The sequence below is a fragment of the Arvicanthis niloticus genome, chromosome 22 (assembly GCF_011762505.2).
Source record: "Arvicanthis niloticus isolate mArvNil1 chromosome 22, mArvNil1.pat.X, whole genome shotgun sequence".
NCBI lineage: Eukaryota > Metazoa > Chordata > Mammalia > Rodentia > Muridae > Arvicanthis > Arvicanthis niloticus.
Genome location: NC_133429.1, coordinates 42965541 through 42980326, shown reverse-complemented (window position 1 = coordinate 42980326; position 14786 = coordinate 42965541). Strand labels below are relative to the sequence as shown.

General features: G+C 46.0%; 1 protein-coding gene across 1 annotated transcript in view; it reads right to left on the bottom strand.

Moving 5' to 3' along the window:
• Gns (glucosamine (N-acetyl)-6-sulfatase) overlaps window positions 1-14786 on the bottom strand; it is a 36742-nt gene that overhangs the window by 18210 nt on the left and 3746 nt on the right. Inside the window, exons 2-9 of the mRNA XM_076920354.1 lie at window positions 12057-12116; window positions 8672-8878; window positions 7162-7227; window positions 6710-6808; window positions 5491-5658; window positions 3124-3206; window positions 2082-2200; window positions 23-126 (exon numbers count right to left, since the gene is read on the bottom strand). Of these exons, the coding sequence (XP_076776469.1) occupies window positions 23-126; window positions 2082-2200; window positions 3124-3206; window positions 5491-5658; window positions 6710-6808; window positions 7162-7227; window positions 8672-8878; window positions 12057-12116 (906 nt within the window). The remainder of the gene's footprint in view (window positions 1-22; window positions 127-2081; window positions 2201-3123; window positions 3207-5490; window positions 5659-6709; window positions 6809-7161; window positions 7228-8671; window positions 8879-12056; window positions 12117-14786) is intronic.

The window sequence follows — 14786 nt, the reverse complement described above, 5'->3', positions numbered from 1 at the left end:
TCAGCTGCAGTCAGGCACCTACCTTACTTGTCTGGTTTGGTTTGATCCCAGGCCCTCGGACCAGCAGTGGAACTTTGATATCAAACTCATACAGTTGCCGTTTGTCTATTGGCAATGAGAACTGCCCTGAAACAAAACACAGAGTCAACACAGGGCCAGGGCAGATGGGCCTGCAGCACATAGCACACACACCACTGAGTTGTTGAAACACTAAGATGTTGTCTTAATTGGTTTTTAAGATTTATTTTCTATTCATGTGTCTCTCTGTCTCTTTCTCTGCGTATGTGTGTGTGCGCACTCGTGCGCACATGTGTGTTAATGTATGGCATATGTGTGCATGCCCTAGGAGGTTTAGGAGGTGTTGGAATTATAGGCAGCCTTGAGGCATCTGACATGGGTGCCGGGAACTGAAGTCAGGTCCTCTTGAAGCATTCTCCTTAACCATGAGCCATCTCTAGGCCCTTAATTCTAGTTTTATAACAGAGAGCTTACACTTGCCTGGGTTTCTTTTCAACATAGGACAGGAAAAAAATGAGTTTACCTTTTCTAAATAACTAAAAAGAACCTGTTCTAAACAGGACAAATTAAGAAAAAAATAATGTCTGAGAAGGAATGAAAGACAAATTCACGCTTATTTATGTGTATGTGGCCGGACCCCAGCAAATGAGGTCATTCCACACACTGCCAAATAAGGGAGGAACATACCCTGTCCCCCTGAGACACTGCAGTGCAAGGCCACGAAATGAGGAAAAGCCCTCCTGAGGAATTCCAACAGATCATAATAAGGACAGAGTGCGGGTGTCAATGGTTGGCAAAGTTCACTCTGAGGAAGAGTTTTAGCTTGCAAGGGAATCGCAATGACAGGTTCACAGGAAGGGGCCAGGTTAGACCCTGTGACCCAGCCAGGAAGGGGCCAGGTTAGACCCCGTGACCCACCCATCAACACTAGCACCCCAAGTGCGCCAGCCTGACATGGTGAACCTCATAACTTGAGACGGTTGGCATAGCTCTGTATTACTGAGGCAGCCTCTGGCCTGAAGGTACCCCCGTGTCAGGTCTCAGCTCCCATTACCAGGCTACAGGAAACACTGAGTGGAGATGAGAGAGCACAGTCTCACAAGACAGCAACTAGCCAGGCCAGAATAAGAAGTGCTGTGAAGGACAAAAGACGCACCTTTCTCAGTGATCAGTAGCACATGAGACTTAGAGGTGCTCAAAATTATCTGCTTGATAAATTAGATGGGCCTGGAACCTGCTTCAAATCCTTTAGAAAAATAGCCAGACCCTGTGGTACTCCATAATCCCAAGACTCTAGGGCCAAGGCAGCAGGATCATGAGGTTAAGGCCAACCTAAGAGATGAAGCTAGACCCTGAGCAAACACCCACGGGCTGGGGACGTAGCTCAGTGGTAGTGCACTTGCCTAGCATGCATAAAGGGTCTAAATGACAGCACTGCAGATCCCATCTGCCTCCCCATGCCCCCCCCCACACACACACGAGGAAGGAAGGCAGGAAGAACACTGCAGCTGAAAACTTGAGTGGGAAGACGGGAAGGTGGTTTTTTTTTTCAATTCTGATAAAAGATTCCCACACATAATATAATAGATGCTGTGTCAGTCTGCCCAAGTGAAAGCAAGCCTAGTGTAAAGAGGAAATGTGTCTACACAGAAAACAGAGAACGCGTCTGTAGCTACAGACATCCAAGCTGGAAGGCTGCAAGTCACCCACACCACAGTTTCCAAAAGCCAGGGGCACTCCCCAAATCACAGGATGAATAATAAAAGTATGCTTGCAGGAAAACTGTGTTCCCCGTCTACAACGCACTCCCTGAGTTCCTCTCATCCTAGAGATGCGATCTTCTCACTTTTCCCACGCTGTCTCTAACTTGTAAATGATTCTGTCTGCCTGAGACCAGCTAGCTTAGCATCTCAAACAGCGAATAAGGAACTCTGGCTTCTGGTGTGGAAATGCTTTCTACTGAGGAGTCCTAGGATGAGAGCCTCCGCCTGGCCGTGCGCAGCTGTAAAGTGCTAGACCCTACGGGTGAGGGCGTGACAGCGCTCACCCTGCCTGCTGCTCACCTGTATGATAGCCATTGTCTGAGGTATAGAAGATGTACGTGTTGTCCAGCTCGCCGGTCGAGTCCAGTCTCTTCACCAGTTTTTCCACAAGGTCGTCAACTGAGAGCAGGGTCTGCCACCTGGAAGGCACAGGGTGGAAGGCACGTCAGGGGCGACGGCCGCACAGAGACGCCCATCTCAGTGAGGCAAACAGCTAACGCACAGCTCTGTCCCCCAGACTCCACCACTGCAAACTCCACAACACAGGAAGTGCTTCATCAAGTCTGTTTTCAAAGAAGTAACCCAGGCTTTTAATAATGAGCTGATTTTACTTCTTACAGCTTGCTGTATGAGAACAGAGCTGATCAGAAAGGAGAGACAGTGATTCAGTACAGAGTACTACAGATGGGTTCAAATAAGTCTGTGGTGAAATGCTGTTTAATAGTCCGAACACTAGGCACTGGCCTATAGGCAAGACGCCAAAGCTTGTCTTGTCTATTGTCTGTTTTTATAAAGTTTTATTGGCACACAGCAATATTTTCCTATTGCCCAAGGCTGCCATTGTTTTGGGACACATGGCCTGCAGTCTTCTACTTTATCATTATCTCCTGCTACAAAAAAACAAAAACAAACAAACAAACAAACAAAAAAACCAAAAGTTTACTGACCTCTGGACCAACAATACACTCTAAAAAAAAGGCAGTCAACTTTTGAAAAATCTACATATCATATCTTACAAATTCTAAACATCAAATTTAAATACTGTGCTTACTATTTGGGCTGCTTTTTATATAACCTTTCTTTGAGCATGGGGAAAATTTTCAAGCTAATAGTTCCAGTTTGTCATATTCTTTACCAGGTCGTAGTAGCATGGTTTAGTCAGTCTTAAGGTCCAAAGGGTACCTCATGCACATGCACATGCACTATAAGGGCATGTCTGTGTGCCTATGATGTGCCCATAGCATCCCTCCGCTGACCTGCCTCCCAGTTTGCTCGGGATGGCAGATAGTTCCGTCCCTGCTCTCAGAGCCCCCAACACTGAGACCGGAGCAGCGGTGCTCACCTCCTCCTGAAGGCGTCATCTAGGAACTGTATTGACGAGTTCGTCATGGGAGTCTTGGCTTGCCTAATTAGCCAGTGCTTGTTCTGTGATTCAGAAGAAACAAAGGTTAACAGCAAGTCACCACGGCCACACTAAGAGATTCCTAGAGTCCATAAGACAAAGAAAGGATCGCTCGCACTTTAGCAAACGGCCTAGAAGCTGCTGCAGCCACGTTAGACTCTGTCAGGTGCAGCAGACCAGGCTGCAGTCCTGGGAGGCACCAGACACTCTTGTTGGCAGCAGTGATCAGACTCTGGTGAGTGCCCCAAGCCAAGGTGAGGCTCAGTTGCTAACTGATCCTATGTCGCTATGGCCACAATTGGGCAAGTGCTAACTCACCTCTCTGCTCTGCCTGAAAGGCCCTGCTGTCCACTGGTCTGTCAACTCAAGGGACTGATATTCCTGGGGAAAATCTTCTACTTGAATTTAAAACGTCAAGCTCTGCAGATACTGGAATAGCAGAGCACGTGAGCTTGGTTCTCAGCACGCATAGGCACACAGGTCACACTGCCTGCAACTCCATTTCTTGGGGAACTGGGCCCTCTTCTGGCTTCCTTGGGTACTGCACCCACATAAACAAACCCACACCAAAGACAGACAGACAGACAGACAGACACAGACAGACAGACAGACAGACAGACAGACACACACACACACACACACACACACACACACACACAAAACAAACATTTAAAAATAAAAATGAGGGGGCTGGTGAGATGGCTCAGCGGTTAAGAGCACTGTCTGCTCTTCCAGAGGTTCTGAGTTCAATTCCCAACAACTACATGTTGGCTTACAACCATCTATAATGGGATCAGATGCATGTCTGAAGACAGTGTACTTATAAATAAAATGAATAAATAATTTTTTTTTAAAAAAAAGTCAAAATGGTATCTTTAAAAAAAATTTTTAAAAATTTAAATCTTAAAAAAAATAACAAAAACTCCTTCAAGTCCAGTTCTGGAGGACCCTTTTATTTACATAAAAGTCACATTTTAGTGATAAAAGGATCCTCAGATGCCTTCGGCTCTTCATGCATGCACAATAAAACCATGTTTCTCCAACGGTTCTTTGGTTAATAAGCTTTAGAAATTCCATCTTAAATCCTCCTGTTGGAGGCTCGCATCAGCTTGCATGGGACTGGAACATCCTGTTGCGGTCACTTAGCTAACCCAAGGATTTCAATATTACTGTTCTCAATAATGTTGAAATATTAAAATGCTTCTAGTAACTCTTTTTGGAATACAGACAAAGTGTGACCAGTCTACTAGTTTAAAATCAGCTTCTCAACCTGATTTAACAAGCACATGCCTGAGTTGTGGTACAGAGTATTCCAGATGGTTTAATCACTTATTTTTTAATCATTTATTATATTTTAATCATTACTGTAATCAGAGGCTTGAGTCCTGCCACCTTAGGGAGGCAACAGGAGGGGCAAGCATCTGGCCCATCTCACATACAGAAATTCATGCTTCTGGGTCTGACTTTAAGACTCTCTGTATTGTTATGAGCACAGTGACTTAGGTAAGACTCAGGCAGTGGAGACTTGCTTACACACTCAGCATAAGTCACTGACTGAGGAAACCTTTGAGGAGACAGGCTTGGTGGCACAGAGCTCTGATCCCAGCAATTAGGAGGCAAAGGCACAGTCACTGTGAGTTTGAGGTCAGCCTGGTATACAGAGAGAGACTGTGTCGCACAAAAAACCCTGAAGAACATGGTTTGGGAGTGAACAGAAGGAGAGAATGGTGTGTGGGAATATTTCCGTTGCTGAAAATGTGACTTCTGTTTGAGGGAGAAAGAACCTTTATATGTGGACTTCAAGTTTCAGGAAAATTTTGACAGGGTTTCTCTGGGGAATCTGGGGCACCCAGTACCTTGGGTAGAAAAATGGGGAAGGGGACTGGCTTATTAGGTAAATTTAAGGGACAAGCTTTGTTAACTGATGAGGCCTCTGCCACCTCCACACTGTATGTGTCTCCTCCTTCCATCCTGTGCCTTAAGTGAGAATCACCCAAGGCCACTGCAAGTGTGAATGTCTCTAGAGACTCTGCTTAGCTACCTCCGGGACAGAGGCAGAAGACATGATTACAATCAACCAGGAGTGGTGGGGTCTTTACTGTTCCTAGGAATCTCTTCTAGCTGCTCACTGGATGTGTGGTAGGAGCTTTATCTGTATCATGAAAAACATTTCTATAATCTGTTGTACTGGGGACAGGTATAACAGTCCCTCCAGGAGAGCTCAAAGGAACCCCCTTCCAAGGCTTGAAGCTTCCTGACCAGCTAGTTACAGCCAGAATGGTTACTTCAGGGATCAGAGGCACCTACCGTTCCATGGATGTTGAAGTTCTTGTTTCTTGGTGCGAGGACGTTCTGGAAAGCCTTCTGGTACTGAGGTGCGGCTGTCCACGGTGAGTGGGGCGCTGGAGTGGAGATCATCATGAAGAATGGCTCAGAGTTGGACTTGTAGTCCAGGAACTCCAGGGAGAGATTGGCCTGACACACACAGAGAGTTGTCATCTCCTACCCCTGCCTAGCAACTGTGTATCCAATAGGGAAGCTTCTCTTGGTAGAGAGAGCACACAGGGTCAGTGTGGATACTAATCTCAGATATTTCATTTCAGGGTCATAAGTAGCACATTGCTGGTATAACACATCTGGTCTGGACCTTGAGAACTCTACCAAGGAAAGTAACTAAGACCTTAACTTTATAAGACCCAGAGATTATGTTCCCCAAACAGTACAGAATAGCAAGCTGTCCATTTTAGTATTAATTTATAGTAATGATGCCAGTGGGAGGGCCCGGCAGGTAAAGGTGCTTCCCACCAAACCTAAGGAGCTGAGCTGTGTCCCCTTCACAGACCATCGGGGTAGAAGGAGAGACCCGAGCCCACTGTCTTCATCCTTTCCCACGGTCAGGTGTGCTCAGTCACGCTGCCTCCTCCCCATCCGGACACCACTCCCCGTCCTTCAGGTTTCTGCTCAGAAGCTACTTATAGCACTTCACCCTTTCTGATTTACCTCACCCATCAGCACCTAGCCAAGTAATAAGTGATCGGCAACAGACGACTGCGTGTACAGAACCTTGCCCCACGGCACGCGTGGGATTTCCAGCCGGAAGAGGCTGCCTTCCAAGGACCTGGCCTTTGCCCTCTGCAGGGAACTGCTGTGCCATGTGGTAGACTGGTGAATAAATACTCAGCGCCAAGTTTCCCTTAGAAACATGTCAGGACAGGAGGAGTCCACCTGACTCCAGTGCTTTACATATGCACGGCCTCACCCACAGAGACCCGTAAAGGACACCTGTGGAGAGTCTATGGCCACCAGAGTCACAGACAGAGGCGTTTACTTCTGGATTATGAAAGTATGAGACTGAGTCTTGGCTTATATGGAGAGAAAACCAGCCTAGAGGTCTTTAACACGCCGGAAATACCCTTTGGCAGACAGACCAGTCATTGCATAGTTCTGTTTGCTGGTGCAAATCAGACTGCTACTGTCTAGACAAAAGCAGTCGTGTGAGGCAGGGTCGTTGAGCCCCAGAACTTACCAGAACATCTGTCAGGTAGTCCACGCTGTAGTTCTCACCGTGTTTCCGGGCCTTCCCGTTGATAGAGAGGGTGTAGTTATAGTATTTAGAATTCTTTTCCTATACGAAATAGGAAGTGAAATTTGTGAGGAAGTCACTATACAAAGCCAAAGTGTGACCTCCTGCTGGGCTAAGTGCAGCAGGCGATGAAGGTGATGAGACCCGAGGGGCAGCTGCTGCGCCACACTGAGCTGGGTTGAGGAGCATTATCATAGACTAGCAGGCTTTCGTTAATCAGTGCTGTTTTTAAAAGCCAGACGTGGGCCACGGAATCACACAGCTCGGGCCACTAATGACAGGAAAACACCTGGGACAGGTGACTCACCAGCCAACAGACTTTCATGACAGAGACGAATCATCTGCCAGTATGGGACTGGGTCAGATGATACACATTCACCTCCATAATCACTTACCAAGGCATACCAGTAACTCCAGCCCAGAGGAATGTGCTCCAGTCCGCCTGCGTCTGGGGCTCCATACTGAAAGGACAGTAGAGCGAGTGTTAGCGCTCCTTGAGTCCAGAGAAAACCAGGCAACTGAGAACATCTTTCAGCCAGTGCCTGAGACAACAGGTGTACAACTTCCCCAAACTCTACAACAGTAACTGTGTCACCGTGCTACCCTGGCCTGCCAGCTGTCTTGAATGGCCAGTTAATTAATCATTTAAACGTACAGAGCTGTCAAGAGAAAACCGTCTTGTGAAATGTGAGTTATGCAGACCTCAGATGGCAATGTAGATGCTTTGCTTGCACACAGTCAGGCAAACTCACCGGAGTGTCCACAGCTGGATTTCTGCTACGGTGGCACTGTGCAGTGGCCCTGGGAGACATGTGGCTTTGACATGGGGCCTGTTCATGGGTGTGTGCTGAGCTACCACTGAATGACACTTGGCTGGTTACAGCCAGGAGAATCGGATGCTTGCCTACTGCTTTGGTTGTCCTGATAAAATCTACTTTTGAGTTTCAATTTATTTGGTAAAATGATTAGAAGAGACGACAGTACACTCTCCCCTATCTAAACACAGTTTAGTACTGCCCATTTAAGGCAGAATGGAATCCCTGAAGACTGTCTCACAGTACACAGTTCCTCTCAGATGACCTTCAATGTGCAAAGTAGCCCCGCCACAGAGCGTCTTCCCATTTCTCATGATTCTTTCAAATTGACTCATCTTCCCTCAATCCAACAGTTTGCAGACCCCCTCAATGACAGGGAGGAAGGGGCACAGAAAATTCATGTGACATGAAGACCTGTAGCTACTACAGAAAAAGAAAGTCAGAAAATATATACCTCTTCACCCGCACCCCAGTTTAACTATCACTAGAGAGAACCCCAAGCACCCCCGGTGCACCATTTCCTTTAAGCATAGATTCTAAGAAAACTGAGACAAGGTGGTGCACTTGGGGCCATGAAGCCCCGAGTGGCAGGCCACAGTGAGGCCAGTGTCAGCCGCCCAGCCAACGGGGTGCTGTCCTCTCCTCACAGATTCTCCACAGGTTGTCCTCACTCTGCAGGTCAAAAAATGAGTCATACGTTGAATTGTTCTAATTCATAGATGACTCTAAGAAACCTGAGCAGAGCCTCTAGTCCCTCCCCCTTGATACTGAAAAAGAGGACCTGGAACAGACACTGTGATAGCCACATGACTAGAAGGATCCCAAATGGAAATGGGGGAGGGGCAGATGTCCTAACACTTAGGACAGTTTGTAAATAGGTGCTGTGGAGGCTGTGGAAATAAAGTACCCAGAAAGCCACACACATAATGTGCTTGTCTAATTAACGCCAGATCAGCAAAAAGCTGCACAGAACCAAATGGTTGAATAGCATGACTTGAATTGATACGAAGGAGAAAATATAATTATCAGGAAATAAGTTAATTCCCATTTTAAATGCCATTGTAAGAAAGGAGAAGAATGGTCAACATACCTCGTTTAAATACTTCCCAGCAAAAAAGGTTTGATAGCCGCACACTGACTTGAGGATCGATGGGAAGGTGAACGGCTCCTGGATCTTCTGCCAGGACTTGCTACTGCAGTTCCCCTCCAAAGTGTTGTTAACGACGTGATGGTTGTGGGGGTACTTTCCAGTCAGGATGCTGGCTCTGCTGGGGCAGCAAAGAGCACTGGGCACATACTAGAGAGGGGGTGGGAGCCAAAGGGTGAGATTCACCGAGAGGGAAGAGGAAGCTACTCAGTGCTCCGTTTTCATTTCTGCCTCTCATTGAGCAGAGGTCATTCTTTACACAAGACACACTCCAGAGCTGCTCAAAAGTCATTCGTCAGAGACAACACAGCAGATTACAAAGTAAAGTCAGTGAACTAATTGTTACTTGGGAAGAGGGGACCAGGAGGCAGGTGGAAGAGATGAGGAGGAGCTGGGTGTAAATGCCATAATTAAACCCATCACGTCCAGATGACTCCATGAAATTGCCCGGGATCCATAATGGCATCATGGTCCCTTTAAGTACTTAATTTGGTTTTGTTGTTGTTTTTCTGCTTTTCAGGTTGGATTTAACCTTTTCTCCTGTGTTGGTGCCAGGACTTAAAAATCAGAACCTAGCAAATGGTAGGCATACACTCTACCACTGAGCTGAGCCTCCAGTCCAGGCTGGCATTGTAAAATACTCACGAGGGTGACTGTCTCTACACACATGCTCACTTCCTACAAGCCCCCCCACCCAATCATATGTTATTTGTCTTCTATAATTCTTTTTAAGTTTTTGCTTTAAAGTGTGTTAGTTATGTTTGCATATGTATGTATATGTATCTTCATGAGTGTCTGTCATTTGTGTGTGGGTGCACACATGGAAGCCAGGAGAGGGTGACACCCTCAGGGTGGGGCCGCTGCTCATGGGTGATGGACCTGCATTCCAGTCCTCAGGTTTGTTTAGCAGGCAGCTTTAACTGTGGAACCTCCTTCCCAGCCCTGACTTCTAGAATTTCTACACTGACTGTTCTTTCCTGGCCTTGGTAGCTTTAACTGTCGAAGTGACGCAGCCTAGAGTCACCCAAAATGGGAGTTTCAACTGAGGGACTGCCCAGGTCAGACTGCCCTGTGGGCACATCTGTCTTGATGGTTAATTGATACCGGAGAACCCAGGCCATTGTGGGTGACAGCATTTCCTGAGTGGTTGGTACTGGGTTGTATCAGGAAGCTAGATAAGCCATCATGGTGACACACACCATTAGTCCCAGCACTTGGGAAGCAGAGGCAGGTGCATCTCTGAGTTTGGGGCCAGCCTGGTCTACACAGTGAATTCCAGTGCAGCCAGAGGTAAACAAAGAAAACCTTTCTTGAAAAACAAACAACAACCACCACCTTCAAGGCAGTTAAGCATGGGGTCACAGCTGAGCCAGCAAGGCCAGCAAGGCCAGCAAGGCCAGCAAGGCCAGCAAGCAGTCTTCCTCTGTGGTTTCTGCCTGAATTCCGCCCTTGATGTCCCTCAGTTATGAACTGTGACCAAATAAAAGCGTTCTGCCCCAAGCTGTCTTTGGTCAGAGCATTTTACCACAGCAGAAAGGAAATTAGAACATCTCCCTTTTTGCTTTTTTGATCTTTTATGGTCAGTACTACTTTATTAAGTCTCATATTTCATCTTCATACCTAGCTAAAACATCATCTTGTGGGTTTGCTCTCTGGTGCTGACAGAACCCAGCCGACCCTGGGCCTGGGGGTCTAATCCAGTGGCTGAGCGTACGCACAGAATGGCTGGCTCCCTTCTATCAACCCCCAACACCAAACAAGAAACACTAACTTGAATCCTGACTACTCTTACCCAGATAGTATTTAGAAACATTTAGTTGGATCTTAAAAAAAAGTCTTAAAACCTTAATTACAAGTATATTTTATAATAGTGTCTTTACATAGAAACGACGTGATACCAACATATCAAGCATTTTTTCAAAAAGTACTATTGCTTGTATTATCTATCTATCTGTCTGTCTGTCTGTCTGTCTGTCTGTCTGTCTATTTTTTTGAGTTAGGATCTCACTATGTAGTTCTGGCTGTCCTGGAACTATGTAGCCCAGGCTAGCCTCACTCAAACTCACAGAGATCTGCCTGGCCCTGCTTCCTGAGTGTTGGGGTTAAAGGCTTGCAGCACTAGGCCTGGCTTACTTGAAGAAATCATAACCATTTTGGCCACTGCCTGTTATTCCTAGAGTGAATTTTCTGCTGCTAAATGGAACTCTTTTTGTGTTCTTTGATATTTTTTGTTGTTCTTTTTCTTTCCTTCTTTTCTTTCTTTTTAAAAGTCTCACTATGTAACCCTGGGCTGGGCTGGCCTGGAACTTGAACCCACAGAGATCTAGCAGCCTCTGCCTCCTGAGGGCTGGAATTAGAGCACGTGCCGCCACACTGGGTTCAATTTTAAGTTGATATGTGGACTGAATTTTCCAGGTTAAAGTGAACTCTTCCTCCCTTTAGTTACTCCTTCTGTGGACAACACCAAATACCGTGTAGGACTTGCTGTGACCACACTGACACATTCATTGTGTGCCGATTCATGGGACCACAATGACCCTGAGGTGGATAGTAATGACTTCATTTAAAGAGGGGAAACCAGAATCCAAAACAGAGCTGGGAACATGCAGATAAAGAGATACATTCTAAATCAGGCAGCCTGGCTGGGGAGTCCACGCTTAAACCCGAGCACAGCACTGTGCCACCGCTCAGTGGGTTTCCTGGTGTGAAGACACCACACCAGCACTTACGGAGTTTCGTGTAAGGTTCTTGGATACGAACAGTCAGATTTGTTTTGGGTCTCTGATTCCACACAGGCTGCGTGTGTGTTTCATGACCTTTGTCAGGGTTAGCTAGCAGACCTCGTGAAACTTTTACTCTGTAGCAGCCAACATAGAATAAACGTTCTCGGTTTGTACAAACTAGTCTCAACCCTCAAACAGTAAAGATTTCAATAAAATTCCCTAGTTATGTAGCAGTCTAGCTTAGAAAATAGCAGCAAATAGTCAGGTGTATTGGCACATGCCTTTAACCCCAGCATTTGCAGAGGCAGGCATATCTCTGTGAGTTCAAGACTAGTCTGGTCTATAGACTGAGTTCTAGGACAGCCAGAGCTACATAGTGAGACTCTGTCTCAAAACAAATAAGAACCCCACCCCACAAAGACCAGCAATTTATCATTTCAATTAAAAACTAAAACTCTTCAGACCAGGTACTTCATTATTTAAAAAAAAAAAAAAAAAAAAAGGCAAAAATCCACCCACATATACCACACTAGAACTCAGACATCAAGTTTCTTCCTGGGATGTGATATGATATCTAACGACATTACATTGGCTTTTAAACTTACAGCGCTGGAGAAAGTCATCCCCTTCTCTCCAATGAGGGCCTTGGTTTTCTTCAGCGGTGTCTACAAAGTAAACAATTCCTTGTTAAACAATATCTGATAAAATATAGAAATAAAAATTTGTGTTTTGTTACAACTTAAATTTATATTTTATTTTGTGTGTATGGATGTTTTGCCTGCATGTGTATGTCTGTGCACCATGCGCTTGCATGCAGTGCCTGCAGAGGCCTGAAGAGGGCACTAGATCCTCTGGAAACGGACAGAGACATACAGACTGCTAGTGCCTGTGTGGGTGCTGGGAAATCTGGGTCTTCTGCAAAAATGTGTACTCTTAACCTTTCAGGCATCTCTCCAGCACCTTTTGATTTATCTTAATCATTTATTTCCAAATGGTCAGCTCTAACCCAAAGTCAAGAGAAGTGATTCTGGCAATGAACCAAACAGGTTTGGTTATAGTCAGGTAAACCCTGTGCAAGCAGGAAGTGAAAGTTCATAGTTGATAGCATTGTTCTGTCTGTGGGAACTGCAGGTAATGAAATCACAGTGCTCTCTTATTTGCCAATAACCCCAAGGCGTGGACTCATTGGCAAGGAAACTTCCCATCTTAATGGGGAAGTAGACAACACTTGGATTCTGAAAGCCAGACAAGGTTACAAGGCTCACATTACAGCTGGCTTCCAACTTTACACATTCAATGATGGAAGCCCAACACCATAAGGACTCTACTGATTATCCCCCTGCAGTAGCACCTGAACCAGATGATAGCATGTGTACAGAGGTGCACACAGACCCTGTCAAACATAAACATTATCACAGGGCTGGGGATTGAACCCGGGGCCTTGAGTACCCAGGCAAGCACTCTCCCACTGAGCTACATCTCCAGGCCTATTAGTGTGTTTCATCTGCACTTTTCATCTTTTGTGTGTCCCCTAAGATTTGAAAAAGTACAGAGGAAAGTTAACTTTACCCCAGAAGACAGAAGAGGGAAGGCAGTTATGTAACCATCCATCAGAGGCACACTGATCTGTCTTTACTTCCTGGCCAGCAAAAACTACCAGGGGTGAAGCTCATGAGGAGGTCTATGTTGATTCTGAAATACCTTTCAGACCCAAGAACAGACTGTATATAGTCTTATGTTCATCTGGTACAGTAATTCCTTAAAGATCGCACCTCCAGATATATACCGAGGTTCACCAAAGTCTCACTTTCAACAATATGTAAGTAGCTTCCTTCATTGATTTATAAGCCCAAGCTACTTGTGGGCTCCAAAGGACAACATTCCAACTTGTTCTAGTCAAGCTTTGATGATGACAGTAGTAGACCTTCAAGAGATGCCATGGAAGGTCTGTGCTAAGCTTCAGAAGCAATGGCGCTAGCTGTCCTTACCTTATCACTGGTGCCAAGCTCAGGAAAGAACATCAGACTGAATGTAACCCGGCTTAGCCAGGAACCTAGGTTACCATGAGGGCAATGGACAGGGACTAAAGCATGTGACGTGCACCTAGAGCAGGGGTCCTCAAACTGTGGACTGCGACCCTTTGGAGAGTCACACATCAGATATCCTGCATAGCAGATATTTATATTATGATTCATAAAGGTAGCAAAATCACAGCTAACAAGTAGCAACAAAAAAAAATCGTTCAGTTGGGGGTCACCACAACATGAGGCATTAAAAGTTGCAGCATTAGGAAGATTGAGAACCAGTGGTGTAGAGAGAATGGGAACCGAGAGGAATTTAGTCATCAAATTGATAAGCACGCAAAACTACTGCCAGTGTTAGGTTTACAGGGAGTCTATACGGTGTATCGTGCTAACCTCAGCAAACACTGAGGTAGGCGAAGGTGGGTGGGAAACATGGTCTTGCTCTCACCGCTGCTTTAGGACCTGAACAAGGTGACCAATGACCTCAGGTGACCAATGACCTCACGTAGTGCAAGGGAGAGAGTACAGCAGGCCATGTGACACACCTTGTGGGAAGAAAGCAGGAACCTACTTCAGATGAGCAATGAGAAAGGCCCTTAAGCAGGGAACCTTGCTGAGAGCCCCAGAGCGAGGAGTGGAGGTCACTGGCTGAGTTTGGCAAACAGCCCAACAGAGCAAACAGGGAGGAACCACTGTGGAAGAAACAGCCCAAGAGACAGAAAGGGAAAAGTGGAAGACAAGGCTGGGTAGGCATTTTGATTTAGAACTTTATGTAGATAATCCACGCCTGGTTGAACCAGTCCCAAGCAAGAGATCGTACTATACTGAAAACAGATATCCATGCTAATCTGAAGTGGCGGTGGCTGGTCAGGTGGAAACCATGTGACGCTATTAAGAAATAGCCACTTTCACTCTCATGAGCCAATGTGTAGCTTTACTTACTCTAAGCAAATTCCCTTTTACAAAAACCAAAGGACTCACTGACTTTCCTGATCCCAAGGATTCGCACCCCAAAGCTCTCGATGATCCCCCAACTCAGCGGCCGACTTTCCTTTTAACAGTGGAAATCATCTTGCTTTAGGCAAAGCAATGCCATATTTATTTTTTTCCCTACGTTCCTGCGCGGCCCCTGACTAAGCAGCCCCCTTTCCCTAGAGTGAATAAATGACTTGAAAAAACAACCTGTGCTCTTGAGAGCAATAACCCATCATTCCATCATAACCAGGGAAAAGCCATACCCTGTAAAAACTAATAGAAGCAGTCTCTCAGATGACACATGGGACAAATATGGTAGAATGTTGAGCATGAAAG